General features: G+C 41.7%; 1 protein-coding gene across 5 annotated transcripts in view; it reads right to left on the bottom strand.

The window, feature by feature from the left end:
* LOC140650765 (transducin-like enhancer protein 4) overlaps window positions 1-26,732 on the bottom strand; it is a 101,487-nt gene that overhangs the window by 61,312 nt on the left and 13,443 nt on the right. For all 5 annotated transcript variants that reach the window (XR_012042163.1, XM_072859497.1, XM_072859501.1 and 2 more), the window contains exon 5: window positions 8,077-8,139. Coding sequence is in view for 4 of the 5 variants with exons in the window: in XM_072859497.1 (XP_072715598.1) it covers window positions 8,077-8,139 (63 nt within the window). In the remaining variant the exon portion in view is untranslated. The remainder of the gene's footprint in view (window positions 1-8,076; window positions 8,140-26,732) is intronic.

The raw sequence follows: 26,732 nt of genomic DNA, 5'->3' as shown, positions 1-26,732 counted from the left end.
CTCTTTAAAGACTCTCATTTTCCCCCCATGGCTGTGTATATGGGCAGAGCGGAGCCAAGGTACAAGCCCATGCAGCAACACCTCTCATTCGTCCTTACCAGGGGCAGAAAGTTGCATAAAATAAGGTGGGGACCCAAATCCCCGAGACTTTCTCCAACACAAAAGTAGGTGAAGAGCATCAGAAAGACTCCCCAGGCAGCACCCTGAGCCCCGCTGGAGGAGGGGGCCATCAGGAAGGGCTCTGCTACCTCAGGGGCTTGGCAGTCTCAGATTTGCTGGTTCTCGGTGCAACGCACAAACAAAAGTGGCATTTTCACTTATAAACTCTCTCCCATAAAAGCCCTCAGGGTGAGGAGAAGCAAGCCTAAAAATCCACCTGTAACTGTAAGAAATGCTGACCTCAACTACGAAAAATGGATAAATGCAAATAATGAAGGAGGTAATTTAGAAACAACCCTGGAAGGAAAAAAATGGTTTTAAGGTTTGTTTGTTTTTAAGCAAAGAAAAATTAAATGAAGGAAATGCCAGGAGAGCAAATAACATACTGCTGCAAACAGAATCACAGCAGTCCCATTTAGAGTTTTGTAAAGCTACAGTGCTAATGTAAACCAAATCTGTCACTTGTAAGTATACAATTTAAAGAACAAAAAGCAGGCTGAACATGAGCAAATGTGTTATTGGCATTCAGGAAAAAAAGAAAATGCAGTGACATATCACCATCACAGATAACCAGTAAAAATGAATTTACAACACTCAAACCCTCAAGTTCCTGACGATGTGTTACCATCTCCAGGTCATCACATGTTAAGGACAGGTACAGCTTTCATCGATTATGTAGCTGAAAGCCCAGTGACACATGGCTCTATATGACAACGGGGTGATCATAAAAATTACACCATCATTTTCTGGTGGAGGTCAGTCACACCAAAATGGGTCACAGCATTTTTGATCAAGTCATCAAAAAAAAAAAAAAAATCAAAAGTGGGTTTTAAAAATCTTTAAAATTATAAAAAAAAAAAACAAACACATTTACCAAGAGGTTTACAGTCACCTTTTCTTTCCTACCATTTCCTAGGCAATGCTTTTTGCACTGAGGTAAAGAAAGGGACCCAACCCTTGATTTGCATATATGAGTGTTCAATTCCAACATGCATGCACTTAAATCCTGTTCCTAGGGCCACGGGCAGAAGAGAAAACTTTTGAGGGACCTACAGAAAGCTGGCCTGAAAACATCAAAGTTATTGTAGAAATTACTGCAATTTTCATCCAGGTTTTGGAAAAGTAAGTCAAGTCCCCAAGAGTTTGAATGGTTTCCTTTCCTTTACAGCAAACACATGAAGAACGGCCCTGAGGAGTATTTGGGAAAAACATTATTTCATTCCAGGTGAGGGGAAGAGAAGGCGGAGGGGTAGAGTACCAAACTCTCACTTTAAGATTTCTGCTGGAAAGCACTGTAAGACAGAAATTCCCCAAGCAGCCACACAAGGCATATTTCATTGATTCTAATAGGTTTGGGATCAAGCCTTCATAGAGAGGAGAAAACCCATGGGCCTTGTAACACTGAACCTAAATTAGGTATGGTAGAGACAATTAAAACTCTCCTATTGCTAGCTGCTTTAACATTGATTTCATCTTCAGTGGCATAGTATGCAAAAAAACCAAAATAGATGGTCTGTAATTAGCCTCTCCATCACTTCCACCTCATCACAGCAACCGAGCAGACTCCTGCTCAGCTGCCCAAAACCCCGTGGGGGGCCTGCCCCAAGTGACCCCGGGGCTACGTCGAGTCACAGGCACAAACCGCACACCTCAGTGGATGAAGACAGAGGAAAGCAGAGTCACCCCGTGGCATGGCAGAGCACTGCGCGGGGCTGGAAGAGCCCACCGGCTGCCCCCAGCGTTCTGAACCCGGGCAGGCGGGGGGCTCCGCATTACCAACCACGGCTCCCGTAACAGCTGGAGATCTCTACATGCAGAGAAGGAGCTTCACCAGGCTCCGGGGACCCACTGCAACCCAAAACCACGGTGACGGGCAGGGAACTGAGGGGCTCCCAGAGCTGGACAGCAGCTGGCTGGCCCAGCCCATACAGGTACCCAGGGATGGATGGCTCCCGTGCTTTCCACGTGCTTGAAGACCTTTCCCGGACAGCGTGCCAGTAGCAAGCAGCATTATGTTAAAACCAAGCAGTACACATTAGCCTGCCCATCAAGTGATCACATAGCGATTTACAGCCAAGTAAAAACAGCAACAACAAAAAAAGGGTTACTTTTTCCCCAACCGAATACAGACACAGGGTTGCAGCTTTCATACACATTTAATGCTAGCCTTCCTGTGTGCACACAAGCAAATGACAGACCCGTTTTCTTCAGTTATAGGAAAACAGTATTTTGCATCGCATTTAACGGGCCAGAGCAATGAACTCAATACCCTGTCCCGCCTGTCACGCAGACTAGTATCATTTCCCCTTTTTAACTTCTTCACCCGTTTTTGCTTTCTGTAATGAGCGGTGTGTCTGCACTTGTCTTGTGTTGGAAAATCACCTCCTTTCAGTCTCACGGTGGGTAGCAACAACAGACACCACAAGAAGGATGTAGGCTTTTTCACCATCACATTGTCTCACCACACTGTCTTGTCACCTAGCCCTGGCTCCTGCACAGGCATTGCAGCATGATGGAAAATACCTGGGCTTTTTATACCATGTCAGAGCTCCCTGCAGCTCCCAATGACAGGGGAGCCGTGCTGACAGCAACCAAGCGGCCAAAATTCCCCCCGGCGCGCACACACAGACGCTGGTGTTAAAAACACCAAATTCCAGCCTGCCTCCAGCACCACCACCAACATCCAAAGCAAAACTCACTAAACAATTAACTTTGCAGAAGCAAGCGGGCTCTGCTACGTTTTATTAACATTATTTCGTTGTTGTATTATCTGTTTAGAGGGAGTACAGACCAGGTCTTGCTTAAGAACTGCAGCAGTGCCATTCTGAAAAGCGCGATCTAGAGACAGCATAATGAGACGATGCCGCACCAACAACACTAGTGAGAACCGGAGAACAAACACAAATTTACCATGGAGTACACGGACACACTTAGAAAACTAAAAGGGACCAGCAGGGTCACTGCATCCAGGCACCGTAACTCAGACAAGATACAATAACCACTTCATAAAAACGTAAGAACATTATTAGCTATATATGTATAAATTGCTAATAAGATGCCTTCCTTGGTAGAAGGTTTACAGATATCTGACAGATTCCTTGTACTTACTGTTTCAGCTCTAGTCTGGGGCAAATCTAAGATGGAGGAAAACAATTTTGTCTTCTCAGCCTCTCACACCTCAGACCAACAACTACTTCCTTTTGAACAGCATATAAGGACTCCTGCTCTGCTTCTACATAATGGATCTCACACTCTTCATCCAAATTTACTGAACTTTAGAAGCACCTCTAGGGAATGTATGTACAGAGAAAAGCAAGCACATTATGGTCTGTATCTATCTTCTAAAAGGAAAACCATCAACTAATATTAAAGTGTTTGAAAGGAAAAGACTGCATGCGGCATTTCTTTCTTGTATGTTTGTCTGCATGTATGCATGCCAGTGCTTGGCATTTTACCGTACTTCTAAGTATATTTGACCACCTTATTGTGCACAGGGAACTGAAGATCCCTATTAAAGAGCAATCCTTCTAGTTTGTTATTAGCTAGTTCACTGGCAGTTGGAACGGAAAGGGCACCTTCCAAAAAAGTTTATTACAGCCTCCTCCAGCCTACATAATGCTTCCATGGAAGCTGACAGGGGACAATACCATGAACATTTGTCTGGCTTCTCAAGCAGCTTTTGCAGGTTTTGCTGAGCTCTAGGTTGCCACAACTACATCATTAGCTGTAAATCAGCCAGCTTGCGGGTGTCTCATGAATATAAACACAGTTAATATTTACTCAAAAGAAGGTAACAGTGATACATGAGTATCTCCAGCCACACTGAATAAATACCACTATCCAGCATACGAGGTCATTCAGCACTCAGTAGCCCACAGAGTCCCACAATGACAGCCACAGGCTGCAGCCAGCCACACACACCACCTTGACCACACAGGAACCAGCCCGAACTTGAAAGCCACAGGGTTGTGCAAGTGTCTCACTGTGCTGCAGCTGGTAAATTCAGTTGAGAAGAAGCGTAAATTAGCAGAAGCATGATCTACAGCTTTAGATCCAAAATGAATTGCATCTTAGTGGCTAGATCATTCAATGAAGTGAACATCAAACTATCTATACCAGCTGCAGCAGATCAAAGCTGAGTTAACTGAGCACGCTAACAACCTCCAACTATTTACCTACAACCCTGCAGGCAGCCCCTTCACCTTATGCAATAGGAACTACTTTGAGCACACTGGTATCTCACAATATCACAAGGAGGTGGAAAATCACTGTTGCAACACAGGAAGCCTGCAACCGCAGCAGAAACTGAACACGCGTGATCTCTGAGGTCCATCTCATGCCTCGACCACAAAGTCACTCTTTCCTATCAAAATGGGAAGCTCATATTTCTTGGTGCTGTTTTTTAGCCTGCCTAAGTTGGAGTCAATGTAAAAACAAGGTACGACTTGACTGTATGTTTAGGCAGGTTAGGAACTTTATTTTCAATATATGCTTAGATGATGCACAGCACAGTAAAACTGACTGAAGCCTGGAGAACTTCCTGAATACTTTATTGGATTGCCCCCTGAAACAAAGCATGCACTAGTACACAGTACGGTGATGTATTATTATTGCATCCTTTTCACGAGATCTCTAGTGATTTTGGCCACGATTTCTTACTTCTAAGTGAGTTATCACAAGCCATTGATTCCTTACAAAGTTAACAAGCAATAAGACAAGTTAACCTGGTGCTATTATGAGGCAATAATGTTGCCATCAGTGCATGTAACCACTGTATTTTGTTCATTTTTCCCTCAGGCACAATACAAAGGAGACTGATCACATTTTTCAGCCACTATTCCACAATTAGACTGTATGCAAAATGCATAAACAGCAAAAGCATGCCGCAATTCAATTCTCTATTCATCTAGATGATGAAATAAAGAGGCTTCCATTAAGACACTCACTTTTTAAAGATACAAATTAGATAGAAACCAAGACTAGCAGAATACTCAAATCTAGAAATAAGTTCTCTTTTGCCTTATCAGCATATGCCAATATAAACTGATTTAAATAAGTGTTTCTACTAACAGAGGTGAAAAAATTACCAAGATTTTCCTAACCCCAATATGAAAATTATCACAATCAGTGGCACTGTAAGGACAGGTGAAAAGGCTTTTTATCCTTCCCCTTTCAATCCCCCTCTGCTGTCTAGTCCCCCTCCCCTCTTGCTGGGTGAACTAAAAAGCACACTTGGCTCCATGCAAGACGAATGTGTACACCGGCTTTTTGGAAGTGCTCCCTTTTGTCTTTGTCAATGCATGTAAAAACGCTGAAATTGTGAACTTTTTTTGACCTCTCCTTCTCCTCTGTAGCCCAAGGAGCTTTGACACTGTGCAACACGCACAGAGGAGGAGCTGTAAGACTTGGTAAATGAGACGTGCAAACAGGTGAAGGAAACTTTATGGGCCACGGATTTAAAAAGCAGAGGCTCGCTAGCACAGAAGCCATACAAGAGCCTGTTTTCAGATCTAAAACTGCTTAACTCAAAGCTCTGATCTAAAGCCTAACAAAGTAAACAGCAGTCATTAAGCACACTGACACTGGTACGCTTAAGCCCTCACTGGGTAGTACTGTACCCATGACAGAAGTGGGACAACATCATTTTCTAAATGTACAATCTGGATCATCTCAGTTGTCTACTTACATAGTTCTTACAACTAGCATATTAATGACAAACTACTGCAATGGCTAAGTCCAGAATTACTTCAAAATTGCTCTCCATGCCTAGCTTGATGGCTAGGCGGTTGTTAAACAGTGATCAGGGCCCTTCGCTCACAGCTCCCAAGTTACTGCATGTGAGCACCACATGGCAGATCCTCCTCGATGGAAGAGAAGAAGGAAGTACAATGTGCAGCCTTCACACTGCCTCCTCCCTCTAAGGCAAGGACTTAAAATGTACCAATACCAACTTTCAGAAGAATGACTCCAGGGCGATTTAGCTCCAGGGACAGGACAGCAGGAGGCATATGGAGCAGAGAAAAAGGAGAGAGCCCATGCTCACCTGAGTGGGACGCCACTAACATCAAAGCTCAAAAACCTACAGCCTTTTTTTTTTTTTGCCTTTTTTTTTTTCTCAATTCCACATGAGCATATAGAGGGGGTGGAGGCTAGGATTTCCAAAATCAAAGGCCAAAATCTATCAGTCACTGTGAATCGAACACATCTTTCTTCAAATGCATTCTAAGCCCATGCAATCCCTTTGCTTGTCTAATTGGCAAGAAACACCTGCTCCAGAAAGTACATGGGCTGGGTTTGTGGAGCAGAGCAAGCAGAGCACTGTGACTTACTTGTGTATGGTAATAAAGTTTTGTTTAGCATTTCAGCTGAAAATAGCAGTACCAGTACCAGCAGTAGTATACTGGTACAAAGTTTCTAAACGTGGTATCACATACTCTACAGATGTCTCTGTCATGGAAACGCTAATCCCATGTCTTTGCCAAGATCACAGCTTTGCCTGCCAAGTACTCACCCCTGCCTTTGTTTCAAAATCGTGTCATTTTAGTGCTCACTTTAGCATGAGTAAGAATCAGCTTTACACCTCTTTTCTATACGTTGTGCTATTCCTGCACAGCAAATAAAACCCCGTAACTAGATGTACAGAGATAGTGTAGCAGTCAAAGTACAAAATCAACAGCTACTCATTTTAGATCCATGCAGGACTGGAATTCTGGTTGCTCAGCGATGTAACTAGATCACTACACATCATTTAGTTTCCACAAATCCGACTTTATAAGCAGAGAGTACAGCGGCACTCATGAACATTGTCAGGTTCTAGTTTTGAGAGTGTTATTCTAATTTGAAACACACACAGATGCACACACATGTGCACACACGCAGCACATTAGCTGAATGCTAACATTGAGCACACAGCCTCTCCTTTGCAGCAGGATGAGCAGCTCTCTTGAAGAGCAATGGCACCTTACGGAACAACTGAAAAGGTGGGAGAAAGAGTTGCAGTGTGTTCTCAGGCATGACGTTTTATGGATGCAATGCACAGAAATACACCTTCCAGCTTTGACTTCTCAGCTACCCATTCTACTGAAATGAAACCATGCATTAAATAGATGCATGCCAACCTACGCCAGCAGACCCCAGCCTCCAGCCCCTTTCCTCCAGCAGGGTGGGCAGGGGAAGCTGTTATACACCCGAGAAATGCTGTTCATGAACCACACTTTCATTTTACTTCACACATGCCTGTGGCTCCAAGGCTCCCTCGCTAGCTCCCACCAACTCCCCCAAATCCCAGTGCCCCTCAGAGTATCTACAATGCACTCAAGATAATACCAGCAAATCATAATTTGGAGAAAATTAGTGCTTAGAGAAATTAGCTCACAGCGAGTTTCAATCTTCTGTCTATATTCCCCAAATACACAGAAAACATAAAAGGATTTAAGGTAATAAGTAATCTGGGATGCAGAGAGTAAAAAGGCAGAAAAAAGCTGCATTTGTATTCCTACTGTGTTGAACATCACTAGTTGGTATACCAAAATAGAAGTCTCTGCCGAACTTTAATGCCTGCTGCCAAGAATGTAGCACAAATCATGCCCTTCTAGCATTTTTGCAAGCTATCCTCTGATTTCAGACCGACAAAGTCATAATTGTGAGAAAAACTGCATTGTACATGAGAGCAAAATATTTAAACAACTAAAATTTTGCTTAGCCCATTACAACACGTTCCATTTCATAAATATATTTAAATGATATTATAATGGACTTGGAGAAGATAATGAAGTTACAGTGATAACAGCACTGTGGAAAGTCATCTACAAGCACCAAGAGATTCATAAAGAAACAGTCTCAACACAAAGTCCCACTTTTGTTATAGGCACGATGAGGCAATCGTTTAGATCAGCACCAGTACAAACGACTACTTACCTCTTGGGACAGGAAGGGAATGACTTGTGCACATATAGCGTTCAGCCTCTTGACAATTTCTGCCTGCAAGTGACAAGAAGAAAGAAGTTCAATTATATAAATCCTCAGATGCGATGGTCACCCATGAACACAGAAGACACATTCATCTCTAGTCATCCTCTGGCCAGGACAGATTATCAAAATAACAAAAGTATTTGGACACCTGTACAATACCTAAGAAGCTAATCATTTCTGGCTAAAAAGCTTTCCTCAAAAAACACAGATTAGAATTGACACAAAGAAAAGTTAATTATGATTATGCAATCAAAGGCATTTAAAGAAAAAAATCTTCAGGAGATGTAACAAAAAAGATAAACAAAACACTGTGTATCAAATGAAACTCTCTCCTAAGAGGCAAAAAGAAGGATCATTTCAAATTACAACAATGTCACTGTAAGCAAAGGGAACAAATAAACCAATTGCTCCTACACTAACACTGCATATTATAAGCACATTAGCAACACAATATACAACTTCACTGATAATCATTCTACGACGTATTTTAGAAAGGGATACTGCAGTCTTGTATCATATTTATGCTGTTATCAAACCCGAGGTTAATACTAGTTACTTTCATGTTGCAATTATGATCAGAAATGAATAATATACAATGTTTTATTTCCATACTGGAGACCAATTCTTATTCTGTTATTTAATCTGCAAATCTCAAGAGAGACAGAGGACATTTGGAGAGATAACACAAGAATTACAGCTCCACAAGCAGAATATTTAAAGCCACATATACTTTCTTACAATAAATCATAACTTTCTTATAATAAATTGCAACCAGGGTCAGTTCCTCATACGGCAGGGCAGAATGCTCTTCCTCTTGCAAAGTCACTAACCGTATGACGAAGACATACAAACTTGTGCAATTTAGGCTTCCTTCTTTTAACAGCAACCCTTCCAGCTTTTTTGCTATGCTGTCTTTTAAATTGCAAACGCTTAGAAAAGAACCTATAGAACAGAAAGGCTCAGAACTAGCAGTAAAAAAAGTCAGAACCACATAAACAATACGGGTTCAAGGAATATCACAGTTACACAGCTATGTAACCAGAAGACATGGCACGCTAGAGGTAAGGGTACACGTGAAACTAACTCTGCCCCCTTGTGCACACTGCGATGTGCTCGAGTTAACACGCGCGACTTTGCAATGCAATTTCTTCATTTCTCTGAAATCCGTCTAGGCTCCTGCAGGTTATTTATACAGCAATTTCTATCTTACACTGTCCCAGTATCTTCCTGCTCATCTTCACTGTTTATGCAAGTCCTCATCTTGTTATTAAAGTTATGCATTTTAATACACTTTTTACATTCATCTACTACACCTTTTCTGTTTATTCAGTAGCACAGGTACCTTAAAAGACACTTGAGAATATGTTCTGTTCACCACAAAGCTAAATTACCTGCTAATTTCAAAGGTCTGTATGTGCCTATAATATCAGATATCCCACAATGTAAAACTTCAATACCCCTTTAAATAGGCAGCGTTCACTACACTAGTTGACACAGAGATTTACAAACTGCTTGTTACACAGAGCAGTGCTGGGAGCGACAAGATGTGTACATCTAAGCTTCAGTCAGAGAGGCTGTACGGTCCAATACAGCACTACTTGAGAAACAACATTTGATTAAGGAATTGTAGACCATAATATAACACACAGCTCCAAAGTACCTGTGCTGTAGTGGTTCAAGCACCATTAATTTAGTAATTTCCAAATTTTGGGTCCCAGCCACACTGCTGGTTTTTTTTAAAGGAATCTCCTGAGTGCTTTAAAATCAAAGAGAAAAACACACATCCTGCTCTTCAAGGCTTTTCCGTATGAAGAAAACTCCAAAGCACCACCATCCTGACTTGAGCTGAAGCCCCTCTGACCTGCCATTTAACACACACATGTGCCTTAGTAAAAAAAGGCATGTGATGCTTTCCTCTCTGCAAAACAACAACTCCTACCCGTCTTCAAAATGCCTGTCGCAACCTTACCCACCTCCTGCGCAGAACCTTTGCCTTGGCTGTGCTCGGCAGACCGCCCACTCTTCCACCACAGCTAGGTTAGCTGGATGCCTCTACTGCACTGCTTAGGAACCGAGAATAAAACTGGCTCAAAGTGCTATGCAAGAGCTCAGCGTGTAATTTTAAAAGGCTTGTAGATTCATAGATTTTAAGGCCAGAAGGGACTGTTACAATTGTCTTATCTGACCTCCTGAGTAACACAGGCTGTAAAACTTCACCGACTTCTCCATCAAACACGTAAATTCTAGTTCAGCCAGAATATAGCTTAGTCAACAAAAATAATTTTATTCAACTCACTTTGAGGCATTTCTTCTAAATTAAGGTACTCAACCCCAGCTATTTCAAGCTATTTCAGCTATGATGTTTTTCTTTTGATCATTTCCCTCCCTGCCCCCCAACAGAAGAATTATGTCTCTCTTCTACCGCTCTTCTGGCCAAAAAGGGATTGAAACATATTTGCTCAGTATTTATACAAAAATTCACCTCTGGCAGATTCTGACCCTGGGAAAAGTTAAGCTAAAAAGTGTCTTCCAAAAAGCTGTAACTGAAAACAGGTGACTGAATATGAATGGCTACACAACCATAATAAACCTCTTGATATCAATCCCACTGGAGTGCAGAACAGTGAGCCTTTTCATGCTGTATGCAGGGAAGTGGGCTAATGGAGACAGCACCCAGCTCAACCTACGGAGAAGAGAAAGAGCTCGCCAAGAGCTTCAAGAGATGCCCAGACATTCCCCAGCAGCATTTCTCAGCTAGGCAAAGGGCCTGGCAAGGCCAGTCACAACAAAGCCGGGAAGCCCTTGCTATGCTGAAGCAGGTGTTTACACTATTTCCTTATTAAAACGGTCTTCACTTCCCCTAACAATGAGTGTCCCCAGTTGCACGGTTGTGCATACAGCTATGTTTTATCACCTTCAACCCTGGGCGGCAAGGAAACAGCCCAACCGAGCAGCAGCGGACCATAGAGGCATGGCACGATGGAGACATGGACTGCCTACCTTTGGAGACCACTGGCAGCAAGAAGGCATGAAGGAAAACACTGTGTACCGTGCACAAATGACAGGAAGGACATTACACGTTCTGTACCAAAAAAAAATCTTAAACCAGACATTTTCATGTAGTAAATACAAATTACGCTTTGCCTTGACTCTGCAACTGTTTCTGCAATTAGCTGTATGGGATAATACCACAGCAATAAGCTTGATTGTTTACTACAAAACATGCAAGAGAAGGAGTTAGCCGCTTGAAGCTAGCTAGAGTGGGTTTCTTGCCATGCCGCCCTAAAACTTGAAGGTGTAGGTACTGATGACATAGATTCGCACCTCGGTAGACCTATTCCTACTGCCATTGGAGGCAGCCTGGAAACTCGTTCTTCTTTGCCTAAGGTACAAAGTCAGACACAAAATAAAACATGAGTCCACTTCACATTTCTACGCTCATACAGATTTTTAAAATGCGACATTTAAAAACCAGTTTAGGATCTTCTCTTTTGTCTTAGACGTCAGGCCAATGGGTTTTCATGATCAACCTAACTGGCAGGAGAGGGAAAAAGTATGATTTCATAAAATCAGGCAGCCAATTCCTGACATGGAAAGCCAAAGTTGCCCCGGAAACATGGCTGCTTCCGCAGTCATCTAATTTTGCCTCTTTTGTCCCATGGGACCAGGCTTTAGAGAGGCATCATTTATTTACAGGCCCTTCCACTGGGCTTCAGTTATCGGACAGTAATACTGTGGACACACACACTTCTAATGGCCTATGTTTTGAAACCAAGTCTAATCTGATGGCGCAGCGCCCACACTCCTTTTCCAGCATAGCCATTAAAGGATGTAGGTTATTGCTGTTGTCACCATTGATATTTGTCATTGTAATGTAATTAGGGCCCTAAAATGATGCATTACAGCCCTTGGCACAGCTTCTATTAAAATCTTTTCTTCTGCTCACTGAACTGCGACCTGCTTTCTGATGAATAACAGACAGATAGCTTTAGGGTGAGGAGCAGATTCATCAAAGAAGTATTTTTCAGCTCTGGAAATAAAATAAATAAATAAATAACAGAGGGCAACCTAAGAAGAAAAGCATGGGGGGGGGGGGTGCGGGGGGGGAGGGGAAAAGCACACATCGCATTTGAATTTCATCTGACCACTTGAAATTCTGATTGCATCTGATGAATCTTTCTTAGGACAATATATTCCCAGCCTGTGAATCACATGGTTAATCAGTGCTCTAATCTGCTATCCATCAGCCTATGCCAGCACTGTAACTTCCAATCAAATTTATAGGTTATGTGGGTCACGCATCCCTGAACAACTACATTCACGGATATCCCATTTAAACCGGCACAGACTCTGAAATGCTGTTGTTAGAGTTACTGAATGTTATAATACTATTCAAAGCTTTATGAAAGCTCCTGATAAACAGCTGCTAAATTATTGCCTATGGATACAGCGGGATGCTCTGAAATAGCATTAATGGCCCAATAAAAGGGCGATTGTTCATGCCAAAATATAAAAAGGATAGCCTTCGCTGCCATAGTTTGTCAAATATGTTAACAAACACCGACACTTCTATTACTCCTTTCCCTAAACACAAAAGATGTTTGGTTTTGCGTAAAAACACACCAGCATAGAACCAGAAAAGATGAGGAAGAGGCAGGCAAGGAAGGCTGGGGCTGGAACCGTCTTTTTACTTATCTAATGCAAGCTTGTATTGATTGCATCCTTTGCGAGACACCTACAAAAGACATGATTTTAACAGTTTTGAGTTCTTTTCATAGCCACATACGTGGCACCTTTTTGAAAAAGAGAAACATTAAATATTTATTAACTACAATGTTAATAACTTTTTCATTTTGTTATGCATATAAAGAGATGATAATAAAAGCACTGTGCCAGAACCTGACCCACATAAAGGAACAAAGACCCGTATCAGTTAACAGTCCCTCAGCATTATTGCAGGGCTATCACACCGGAGCAACAGCTTAGGTCCGCGATGCAGCCAACAAAAACTTTTTTACCAAAGACGATGGTTAAACGGTACTTAATTGCCTAACTATGCCGAAAAACCAGACCTTTAAGTTCTTAAGTGCCTATAAAGCATTCTGAAAAATGTCCAGGAGATAAGCCTGTGGGCAAGGCTACAGCCCAGGTCTCGCGAGACGACCCAGCCCCAAAGGGGGCTCAGCAAAGCTGGTCCTTGGGGTACCACCACAGCCCCGCAGCTCCCGGCTGTAGGCAGAGGGGGCACGTGACGGACCATTAGACTCCTACATCCCTTGGAGGGTGGCAACGTAGGGGTTAATTCAATTCACCCTTGCCACACACCGCTAAAATAGGACATAAGGACACTGTAAAATATGGGTACGTGTTCAAGTGCCTTGATAAGTGTTTTGGCTTATGTCCGAATTCTTAGCACAGATGGGGACTAAAAGAGAAGCAAGAGTCATATAAACTCCAGATATTAAAACACTCAGAAATGTTCTAATACATAGGGAGTTCAGAATCAATTTGTTGCTTAAAAATCTCCATTTGCATTCTTTTTTTGCAGAGGGAAAAAAGAGAATTGGGATTTTATTTATAGTATATAAACTTAAGGAAAATATTTCCACTATATTTCACAAAGTTCCATAGTTATTACAATTATAAAAAATTGCTGGTAAAGAATTACCACTGGAGGCTGTAGGTCTGTCAGTGGAATGGAAACAAAACTACTATATATGTATTGTTGAAATAAAACAGAATAATAAAACCCTATTGGGAAACCCATTTCAGCAGCCAGTAGGAAAAAGAATATATGCAATTACATTTTCAGAAAAATAATCTGAAACAACTGTTATTTCAGGTTTAATTTGTTCTACACAATGCAGCCTTTGCCAAAAAGATCAATCTAGTTTATTAAGTGCTTACCAAGAACACATGCACACACCCATAATATCTAAACAAGCATTTCACAAATTAGTGAGAACAAAAAACATTATTACACTGTATGAGACATATCACGATTCTGAATAAAGCAAGCAAAAAAGCTAATCTTAGTATTTCACAGAAAATTAACTCTTCTTTCATAAAGAAGAATGTGTTTTGTTTTAATCACAGACTGTTGTCTGGAAGTGCTTACTCCGGTTCTACAGAACTGGAGGAAATACTGCAAGCCCTGAATATAAAATTTCTCCTCAGCCCTAAAGGAACGGTGTTGGAAACTGAGCCACAAAGAGTCTAGTCTACTAGTCAAAGAGAGTGGAGGGACAAGTTCTCTGGTGAGAAGGATGCTAAACAGAAAACAACTTCTTCACTAAGCCAATTTGTCAAATTTAGGAGATATAATTTGAGCAACGCATGTACAAGTTGAATGCAAGCGGAACCATGAGACTGCTGAATAATCATAGGTACATTCCCCACCTCACTCTCCTATCAACCTTCTTTACAAACATCCCAGCTAAGCTCATGAAGTACTGTAAACTTGATATACCCTTTGTAAGTTAATTTAGGTGCTTATTTTGCACAAAATACTGCAGACAGCAACATAAGCAATAAATCGGAGTGGCAGAATTTTCAAAATCAATTTTCTAATGTACATCCCCATCCGTGGGCTGCTCAAGTGAACTGATAAGACATGGCTTTTATTTAATGTCTCAGGAACCACGTGGAGCTCAACTGAGCAAGAAAAGATACATATTGAATCATTCATGATTAAGACAATAAAAAGCAAGTCAAGTAAGGTGACATATAAACATGCTTCAGGCCTGTCACATCAAGGAAGTCGATGTTTTTTGTTAATACTGACTTCTACAAGCAAGTAGGGGAACAGAAATGCACAGCCTGGAGATCCCCATAGTCCTTCAGTTGTTCAGGCTGCCACCAGGTAGCAAGCTGCATCCTGCCCTGCCCTGCCACAAGCACCTGCAAGAGCATCCAGAAAAAAGGCTGCAAGTGGAACTTGAAATGGCAGAGACCGGCTTCAAGTTCCCTTCCTCAAAGGCAGCAGGAAACACTTGCTGAAAAGGCAGACCGAAACGAGTAAGGAGGAGACACTGCCACGGGAGGTGCTGTTTCCACCAGCAGAGCTTTGAAGTCGTCTGTAAGGTACTATCCCTTCACCTACCAGCAATCCTCAGCATTTCACAGCAAAATGTGTCTTGTGAAGTACGGCCTCATAACGTAGAGATGAGAAGTTTCCACCACCCTCCACAAACTGAAGGAACCTGACTTCATAGTTTAAAAAAAAAAACAACAAAACTTTTTTTAAAGCTTATAAACCTGTGGCATCACACTAAGGCAGCTTCAGCTCCTCAGCTCCGAGTTCAGCCTTTTGCATCTGTCTACGAGCTACAATTAGGTCAGAATTTCCCATTTTAATCTTTTCCATAACAGCTGGAACACAGCAGCACATGCACAATCACCACTCCCTTACTACTCAATTCCTCCCCTCACACATCCCTCCAAAGAGTCTGACCACAGTTCTTCTGCGCCTGCTGGAAACAGCACAAGCCGGTCTGAGCCTGTCCTTGCAACTATATGCATACAGTGGTTTTAGCGTGCAGTTTTAATTTAATTGGAAACAGAAAGTCCCCTATTTATTTACATCACAAGTTCATACTCTGTTTCTCAGGGGTAGCAGGAAAAGTAGTCAGAAATACTGCAAATCAGTAGTTGCAATGTGTATATCATTAAAAACTTAAAAAAAAAAAAAAAGTGAGAGACAGTCAAAACCTGTTCTCAGTAGGCTTATGTTTAACTTGAGGTGTCCCTAACTGCCCTGGAAAAATATTAAGGAGGCAGCATTTCAGGAAACAGCTGCAAACCTCTAGCAGGTCAATCTAGAAGGAACCATGTTTTTAAAATTTACATGTATAGTGCTTAGGAAAGGGGGGTTCTCATGCCCTTTTTAAATGTTACCGCAAAATAAACACGAAAATCGTTTTCCCTCTACAACACAGAGCTGTCCGTGTCCACTTCCGATCCCCACTAGCACTTACTTTTCACTTGCAAATACACACAAAGGAAGCCTCAGAAGTAGCTATAGACACCTATTGTCCTGCCTCTGTATTATGTCTACAGTGCTTACTCTGGAGCAGTATGCTCCAAATATTGATCACCGAGAAGCTGATACGCTATCACGGTTGAGAACTGTAAAGCTTGTGCCAGACTCCCAGTTACATCTACAAGGTTGTACTGTTCAGTCTCAAAGCTTGCAGAAAACACTGCAACCAATGGTAATACGTAATAGTCTGACAAAAAAGAAAGAAGAACATTTAGTTTCTCCAGCAAGTGTTGAGTTGTTCCAGGTTTTAATGAACTACATAAAGCTGATCAATAAACTTATAAAAGTGGCAATCAGAGAAGTCCCCCATAAAAAACAGGAAAAGCAACGTGACTGCTGAACTCAATTTATTTTCTTCCAGATTCGTCTGGAGGCCAGGAATCAGCCCTTCTGCATCAGGAACAAGGTTACTTGTTCTCTTCCACCTCTGGTTTTCTTCACTTACCCACCTCAGCCCTGCAGGTCATGAAAGGTGGAGCCCATAACCTGTTTGATTCATTGACAATCACATTTGATTATGTTTGCTTCCAGAAAAGATATATACTAGGAATCAGCATACTGATCTATTCAGTGGATTTGTTAGGTCTGGTTACAAGAATTCTTACAGTGTTTGAAAACTTTGTCATGTTTCGTTCGCCTTCAATCCCTCATCTCTTCTTCCTACCCAGCAATTTCACACCACGTGGTGAATAGCTATCAATTAGCTTAAGAAAACCAGAAAAAAAAAAAAAAAAAAAAGGTATTTATTTCAAGGAAAAGTAGTCTACACAAAGGAAACAACATTTTAACTCCTTTTCCATTGTGATTTCCTGTTGTACTATGAAAATGAGCAATACTGAGATGCAGTTTCCATAGATTAAGGTAACAGATTTTTGTATTTCACATAACAGATAAAAATCCTGCCCCATTTAAGCCAGTACACAAAAGTGTGACTTCAACAACACCCCGAAAGAGATGAAAGAATAGTGCAGTTAATTTTATAGCAATGCTATAATCAAGCTTCAATTTTGGATCTTTGCAATGACACAACTTCAAATAAGGCATGTTACTATCTCAATTTTTAAACCAAGTGGAAGTATGATACTTGTTAATTCTTTCTGAAGATAAATAAATGTTTCATACTCGTTGGTGGTATTTTATCAAGTCTCAGTTTCTGGAATAAAGTGACCATCTGAGAATCAGATTACATTTCAGACACCTTTCTCCCTTTCCCACCTAGACAGCTCTTTTTTTCTTTTTCTTTTTTTTTTTTTTTTAAATCAACACTCAACAAGTGAAAGTTATCTAAAATACTAAGGGTGTATAAGTAGGCCACATTTCCTTTTACTCTGAATTTAAATGCAAGTTTCAACCTCAGATGCTGACTCCTGATTTCTTCATGCTTTGAGACGGCAATGCCACATTTCTACTGAAGCACCGGCTGTGAACTTTCATACTGCAGCACCCTATGGATGGGCAAGCTAGGATGAACCGTCGCCAGCCTTGTCACTCGGGGCTTACACCGTACTGCATACAACGACACAGCCAGTCAGTATTCCAATTCCTTTTCTCTGGAGCAGGTTGCCCTGAGAGTGAGAGGGACAGTACTGATGAGCTGGCGAACCGAGCGCGTTCATCCAACAAGGAAAGACTAGAAGTTCCAGCATTTCACACATCTCTGCCGCCACTCAGATGATACTGATTCATATTCATATTTTTTAAGTAAAACACTTGCTGCGACGACTAGCTCAACAGGAAGGGATTCTTGATGCAGCAGAATGCTGCCTTCCTGACAGCAACAACAAAACAACAGTCTGTAGCTCTGACTCCTATTGAGGAGAAACTACTGATACGAATTGTCATGGCTCATAATTTCAATCACAGTGGATCATAACTACCTCTGCTGAAAATAACTCTATTTGGATTTCAGCATTTCTGCAACTGGGGTTTCTTGCTGTTTTTCCCCTAAGTGAGGGAGGACAAGGAAAGAACACGTAATTTTATCCTTCAATATGTGAATATCTAGGAAGTGGTAGTTTCACTAGTGAAGTACATCTAAAATAATCAGACAGTTTACAATTCCCTTTCTAATCTTCCTAAGAAGAGAGATTTGCAAAGCAAATGCTAAGATATTTGTAAAACATGTATGCTTAATATGTTCAGGAAATTCACTTGTCCCAGGCAGCTGGATACAGTAAGTACATCTTGATGTTCAATTCATTTGAATGGCATCTCCCCAGTAAAACTCCTGCCAGGACAGACTCTGAGTCAAGCCACACTAAATGTCATTTATCTTTAAATTACAACAGCATTACTGAAGTTTTCAAATACTCTTCATCCAAAAGGGATTTCAACTTAAAATAACTTTTTAAAAGAACACAAAGTTTAAGAAAATGCCATAAAAAAACAGAACAGGAGGCATGGAGCAAAGGAGAACTCTCTGGTTGGAAAACGTAGATTTCATTAAACCTTTTCCATGGCTGTAATTCCCTGTGAGATCACACTTTGTGTGGAGAGCTACTATGAACTGCATTAATTTCAGACAAATGCTCAAGATGCACCATATGTTAAGTGCGCTCTTCATCATACTGCACCTACAGACTTTAATAAAAACATCTAGAACATGGAAAGTAGGTCAAATGTAAGCAAATGAAAGGGGTAAATAATCAACTCTATAAACAGATTAACCATGTGATAATAATATCAACACATTTCTCTTGAAACATGTTATTATCAGAAAAGGCATCAGTCAAGCAGGATTCCTTCATAAAGCTAGTCCAATTTCACACCCATGGCCCCACTATAAAGGTGTCTGGGCCAGAAACACAGATTACGCACCCACCAGCTATACCGTATCTGCTCTTGAGACAGAGAGAAGGCTTTTGCTGTAGCTTCACATGCACTTTAAATTGGCATAAAAACAGGCACTGAAGAGGCTCTCCCCTAATCCGGCTAGTCCTGCTCACCCCACCCTTGTGCTGCTAGCATTTTTGTGCGTTTGCAGTGAACCGAGCAAGGAACTCACCCAAGTTAAAACCCAGCCCCTCGCCCCCCCCCCCCTTTTTTTTTTTAAATACAAACCCCATGCCAGACCCAGTTTACCATGGGGTTAACCCAAATGCGATATCACCCCTTTCTTATCAGTGCCACCTTCTGCCCGCCTGAAGTGCACAGAAAACTTCAGTCTCAGACACACAAAACCTCTAAGTTGAGACTTTTTGTAAACACTCCTTTGAGTCAGAAAAGAGAGCAAACCACACAGCAGCACTCCTGGCAAGCTGCTCATCTCGTTACAGATAGCAATACCTCTCTGGGCATGGGAAGGCACTCCGTTTCACTTCCCCCACTACTGCAACCAAGACGTGTTGTTATCAACCACATCCTAAACATTTCACCTCTCGGGTTAGCATCACAATCTGGTTTAGCTGCAAGTTTTGACTAGTCTTTACAGCCACCTGTTAGATCATCTGGTAAACCAAATCACCAATACCCAATTGCACAGTGAATTCAAAACAATAAATAAATATGAACTAGTGTACATTATAAATATGAACCAGTGTACATTAGTGGTGGACATACTAGCTCGGTAGTGGTCAGATGAAGAAATTAAATGATGTGGTCAAAACTGTGAAAAAAACACACTCAAAAAACAATGTATGTTTTTTTTGTTATAGCAGACAGCATGACAGACAGCAAAACCGCATTTCCGTGCCTGTTTTTTTTTTTTTTTTTTAAATGGATCTCTGGAGTAAATGGAGTAATTCTATGGTTTACCAAAATGCAGTCTCTGGGCTTGTTAATTTCATATTTAGTTTGCTAGGTCTGTAATCTTGCCACCCTTTTAATCAAAAAGGTTTCAGGCAAGCATTTATATGAAAAATACTCATTCAAATCCCAACATTTTTACCCACAAAAATACACAAAGATTGCACCTATTTTGGTTTATGAGAATCTGTTTTGCACAAACTATTATAATTATTCCTTTTTGTAACAGCAGCTTCCCATGACAATTACAGACTTAGTTGTGCTATTCTGTTTGCATTAGAAATTTGCCAGAATACAAGAAAGGAAACCTTAAAATCACTGAACTACCTACTGACAGTTTGCAAACCTGTTTGTCTATAATGACTATCTGTTTTTCACAAAGACAAAAGAAAAGGCTGAGGGGAGGAGGAACGGAAATAGGTTTGATGACTAGTGGATAGCTCAGACTGTGTTTCCTTTGTGTGAGCTTCAGTGAAGATAAAAGAATAAGTCGAAAAATATTAACCTTTAATATAAAGGGAAGGCAGTTCAAAATGACTGATTTCTCTATTGAAATAAGTCAGTTTTCACTACTGTAATATACCATGTTGCATAGGCGAAAGCAAAGGAAAGAGAAGTGAGAAAAGTTTATTTTTTAACAGTCAGCAACAAGGCATACAGGGACTTTACCATCACAAGTATAACTTCGGCTCATGAGCACAAAACTGAAGTTGCCTTAATGTAGCTGCAGAACTGCCCAAGAAGCTGGAGAAATACTCAGCACAGTAAAACGCTGCTGACTCCTCAGTTAGCAGGACCTGAGTGAATCTGTTCAACAGTGGTTAAAGCACACCTCTGAGTACTTCAGTCATACTCTTGAACGCCATCCACATCCACCAAAAAGCACTTTATCTTAACTCTGTACCTGTAAACAAAGTTTTAAAAATAGATGCCATTTTCCGCCAATGCAGCCGAAAGCAATATAAAATTACTCTCAATATCCACCACAGAACCTGTGTAGAGCTCATTTGATACGGTTGTAAATTAGGCTTTCTCCAGCTCTACTGACTAAGCTAGACTGTACACTGAGAGATATTATAGTCTTGCTAAATCCACAGCTGTTCTGCCTCCAAAATTAGCACCCTTCTGAGGAAGGGGAACCAAGAAAGGTAGCAGCAAAGTGATGCTCGGATAGGGAAAGTGACCTACTTTACCGTCTAAATCCCACGGCTTCTCCAAAGCTGAAAAGCACAGCAGTGTTTCAGTGGAGAGCACCAGATATCAAACCTTCCTTCTGTATTACACTGAAGACAGCCCTCAGACTAGTATTTCTCCAAAGTTCAACTTGCATTTATGCTCAAAATTGCATTTACAGCTTCTCACACGTGTGGGGTATTCACATGCTGAGGAGTGAAGACTCAACCAAAGCTGTGATCTTCACTGCTGAATACTAAGCTGGTTTGCCTAATCTTTTGACAACTCACATTGGCATTATCTTCCTTCAACCTCTGCAACAAATATATCAAGAAAGAACCTTGTACAGATTCATTGTCTAATGGGCAGGTAGAAATTCAAATGAGGTTAAAAAGAGACTGGGAAACTAGCTACTTGAGATCTACATCAAGAGCCTACCTCAGACTAACTCTGCATAGAACCAGGAGACATGGAAAGGTTTAACAAGCCTGTATTTTCCCTAATGTTACAATATAATTGCTTGCATCAGAGAATCAAGATCCCACTGTGCTGCAACCACTGCACATATAGCAACAAGCCCCACCTCTGGCATTTGCCAAGGTTTGGGCACACAGGAAGAAGGTAGGGACACGCTACCACAATGTAAGAAAGTTTGTTTCGGTTTTTCCCCCAAAAATCCCCCCCAGGTAAAAAAGCAGTATTATCCCATTTTCCAGATGGAGAACAGAGGCTGAGAAGATAGATTACCGAGGTTCTTTAATACAAATCAAAGCGTTGACTGCATTATCGCTGAAAGGTACATCACTGGAGCATGCTAATTGCAGCTGGGATGGAAAAGACAGCAGAATTCACATGGGAGCCAAAACGAGGACAAAACTGTCTTGGGAAAGAGTACCCTGCCCCAAGCATCTTACAATCTAGCAAGAAAAACACAGCCACTTCTAAGCGACTCCCATGTAATAGTACCTCACCTCCCACTTCTTAACACATTGCTCTCCAAAAACTCCTCTGTGGTAAGGGTAATGCTTCAGGAAATAGTATTACTTCTGCTTCCCAGACAGAACTGAAGCAGCGAAAGCCAGAGGTGAAGACTCCAGAAGGTATATAATGGAATTTTTTAAAATGCCTAAGCAGACTAGACATGTAATTCAGGCAGAAAGTCAGCAACAGACAGATGCTCAAGAAGATTTTCAAGAATCCTTAAGCACAAGGGGACACCTACCCATACATATAGATACATAAATGTACCTTTGCATCTTAAAAAAAAAGGCACATCAAATATAAAGGCTGGAGCACCACAAGAATTTAGGCACTAAAATCCCAAACTACAATCTTCACCCTTGCCTCCCCACTCAGAAATGACGCAGTGCTGAAGTCACCAGAAGTGCGTAGGAGTCTCCACCTCCAGCACTGAAGCTCCCCATTAACCCTGCTGAGTCCCCTTTCCAGCCATGTTCAAAAAAGTCTTTGGTTCAACAAGACCAAGCTCTTTGGCATCCCACAACTAAGCCCTGCTCACAACTAAGCCCTGCAAACACCCTCCCCCTGCAACTCCCCCAACTCAATGCTTCTCCACCCATGTCCCCCAGGGAGCTGAATACCACTGCCAGAATTATTCCCACATAAAATACAGCAGCAGCACATTAAAAAAAAAAAAAAAAAAAGGTGGAGAACAGATAAGACTTCTATGTAACAACTTTGTGGTTAAAGAGTTTAATCAGAGCATTATATACATTACTTTAATTCTTTCTTTACTTCTCCTTCCCACCTCCTAGGAGAACACCCTATCTAATAGGCTTCTGTGAACTCTGGGAAGGAAATACTCCCAATTCTTCCACTGGAGAAGGGAAGTCCCTTTTCTAGTTCCTGCTCAGAATCATTGTACATGAAAAACCACCACGGGCTAAAATACGTTAGATGGGTTTGGGGCAGGGACTGGAACCCAGCACAACTCCTCCCAGCTGGCCAGAGTCTTTCCAGGGTGACAGCACAGCATGCATCTCTCCTCTTTCAGCTCTACTGAACCATTAAGGATCTCCTGCAAAACAGACAGCTTTCTGCTGGGTAACCCAGTCATTCTCCTGGGAGAGAAGAAACAGGGGTCTCACTAGTAGATGAAAAGTAGCTGAACTAAGATGAACCAAGAGTGTTGTCTTCTCCACCTTTTTTGTTCGTTTTTTGTTTAAGAAAAATCCGCACTGCGCTTACACTTTAAAATTAAGTTTAGGTGCCACTCTTCAGAAAGTGATTCTGAGACTACCAAGCCAAGGCAGCACGTCCTGGTCGCACCAGCTTTGGCGTCTCAGCCTCCAAGCAGTGAGAGATTTAAGACACACCCGTGACCTCAACATTTCCCTATGAGTTACCCTCCATGCATGCCGGATTTCTTTGGCTCCATGCTGAATCCTTTAACTTGCCCCACACGCTGCAAGCATCGCTCTGCCCTTGCTCAGCCGGCCCTGCAGCCCAGTGGTGCAAAAGCGCCCATGGCATGGCTCCCGTCTCACTGCAGACGGTGGTCAAAGCAGCTTGGACGAGGTCTCACAGGAAGCCCTTTACAGCATAGTCCAGAAACTTGCACCCGGATCCCCCCAAGCCCCAGACCCTGGCGGCTGCATCTCATCCACCTGGGAGCTTTCTGCTTTGCTTTACGTTAATACAGAGAGGTATTTCCTGTGTCTACAGATTTTCAGGTCCTCCAAGTTCTGTCTAAGGCTTAAACAAACCTCATGACCCTTAATACAGTGCATACTTACAGCGGCATTTTCTTCGAAAATGTGTAAACTAAGATTATCCCAGGATTCTTCCCACCCACACAAAAAGACTTGTTAAAAATCAATGCTTTAGAAGAAATACACAGCTGAGTTCCAGGCAGAAAACATAGCTAACTAAATAGCAACTAAACAAAGAACAAAATATCATCATTTTGTACATGCACAAGGCCTATATGTCCATTTGTCTGAAGGCATATTTGAAAAAAAATATTGCATATGCAAAAGAAGCTGGATGTTTGTATCTACAAAGGGAAGTCTTATGTCTTTCTACAGAGGTACATTTTGGAAGTGTGTAATAACAAGGCTGCTAATGTTAGTTTGAAAAGCATCTTGTATACATGTTTGAAAACTCATCTTCAAGTGGAAACCTACAACCTCAAAAAAAACCCACCCCATACGTATGCTTCTGGGTGCTCTCTTCTTGTACAATCTTGTGGTGCTGTTGCTCTTTACATCTCTATCTACCTGATCAAACCTAAGAACAATTGTCATCCTCCATCAAATGCGATTTTAGAAAAAATGTCAGAAACAAACCATTCCCCAGAAATTTCCCAGATGCCACAGGCACAAAATTTTAAGACTTCTTCTTATGCTGCCAACAAGTGAAACGGGATGAATGTTTTGGTGTCACCAGTCTGTAGAGATAAACCAGGGAAAGCTATGAGGGAAAAAAGAACTAAGTGTCTTGTAGAGATGCATGGAAAATCTCTTTCTCCTCATGTTGTCCACGTAAAAGACACATTATTAGCTTTGTTTTCCTTAACAGCCGTCTCTAGAAGACATGGAAGCGGAAAGATGCAAAGGAAGCAGGACATCACTCTTGAATGAATTAAACCAAGAGCTTATACACAATTTACTTTTCAAGAGTAACACCTCCATATTTACATGTGGACAAATACATAACAAGTAACTCTGACATAAAAACTCCTTTGATGTTTGGAGAAGTCGGTGTCTCTTCCACCGATAATGTTTTAGAGCAACAAATAAGCAAGACACTCTCATCAATGCCTGGATTTTGTTGTTGTTGCAGTTGTTACTGTTCAGGAAAAGACTGACAAAGAAAACATACAGTTCGTCCCCAGAAATTAAGAAGTACTGATAAAAATTGTAAATAAGCAACGTGCTCAGACTGCAACAGCTTTCTGCAATTAGGACAGAAAGCCTACTGGTTAAATTGAGTATAAGAATAAACAATCTATCCTTTGTTAACAGGCTGACACAAACGTATGAGTGTATTTTATGTACAAAGTCTTTCCAACCTTCTTGTGTTATTCAAACACTATGGACTGATATTTTAAGAAGAGGAACCTACTTTGTATCTAGTCACATGCTTTATAAAATTACAGAAAGCAGACACTAGTGGTGTTGTAGCTGACTTTTACACATCAGCACAGTGCCATCTTTCAAAGGGGGCACTGTGAAAGTGGATGGTTGTCATACAGAGTGAATGGTACTGCAGGGAAATAGGAGACGTGAGAAGAAAACCAATTAACGAGCTTCCTCCAATCGTTCCTTGTTCTCTGCCTCCTCCCTCAAACCAAAAATCCAGCAGAAGCGTTTTGGCCAGCTTCGGCCTTATTCTCTTTGCGCTCCTTCTCCAAATGTTATCACAAGACCAGCCCCCCCCCCCCCCCCCCATTTCCAACTTTTATCTCCAAATACAATTAACAGAGTGGCAGGCAGGAGGACAACTCAACTATCTTTAGTGTTATCTCCTCGTAACCTCTGGGGCATAAGGACAAAGAAACCCTACAGCAGTTAAGGCACTGCTGGGCTTTGTTACACAGAGGACAGGGGTTTGGAAGGAGTCCTCTTCCCGCCACAGCAAATACATATTCATTCAATATTCCGTGATCCTCTAGAGCCTCTCATCTAATAATGGACATTAACAAATTAAATCTTACATTGCTCCCCGTCATGTAAATATCATCCCCATTTCAGAGAGGAAGACAGAGGCACAGAAACGTTAAGAGACTTTCAAAGTGCTGCAGAGCGCGAGCTCACAGTCCAAGAAGCCAAAACTGCTAATTTGTCACATACTTTAAATTAAAAATGGCCCCTTCCCCAGATCCGAGGCAGTCAAGCCCCTCGGTAGGCATCTGCAAGTATCCAGAGCAGGAAACGGAACAGATACCCAGGCTGACTTTTCTCTGCAGACCCACGGTGCTTCACGAAGGATGAGTACTGAACTCACACCCCTTCATCCTGCAGCCGCCTTAAAAATCCAGCAGAGCCCCACATCGCTCTCAAAGCCAAAACCACAACATAGCTTGGCTCAGCTGCTGGGTTCAGATGACCCCGTGGAGTCCACGCTGGCACTGGCTATTTGGCTGTCAAGCAGTGAGATGGTGGCTTGTCCACCTCAAACCCAACGCAGGACCTCCCAAGGCAGACAGGAAGGCAGTCAGAGACACCGTCAGAGCTATTGACAGAAACCCGGCCCTGCACAGCCCTCGGTGAAGTGGCTTTCATGAACACACGTGGACAAGCATTGCCAGATCCAAGTGTGCCCCTTCCCCAACCCTTAGCTGGGCTGCGGTACAGTTATTTTGTCTCCCTTGCATTTATTAATAGGAAAGCTTAATAGGAAAACACCACTGTGTTTTCAAAACGAAGTCCACAAGCGTTTCAGCTATGAGGCATGGCTGAAAACTCACATCCCTGTGAAAGGTTAGAAATGGGAAAAAGTGGTTGTCCAAGATAAAAACTTTCCTCCATGATTGCTCCACTTTCCCCATGGTTTTAAAAGGTAAAATTTGAATCAAATGCTAAATAGGAGTAATTGGTTGACCATCAAACAGAAGTTACTGAGGTAGACAGGTTAACTGGATATCCAAATACATTAACCTAGAAGCCCTCAGTTAGCTACC

Source organism: Ciconia boyciana, chromosome 4 (genome assembly GCF_034638445.1).
Source record: "Ciconia boyciana chromosome 4, ASM3463844v1, whole genome shotgun sequence".
NCBI lineage: Eukaryota > Metazoa > Chordata > Aves > Ciconiiformes > Ciconiidae > Ciconia > Ciconia boyciana.
This window is presented reverse-complemented; position numbering and strand designations above follow the sequence as displayed.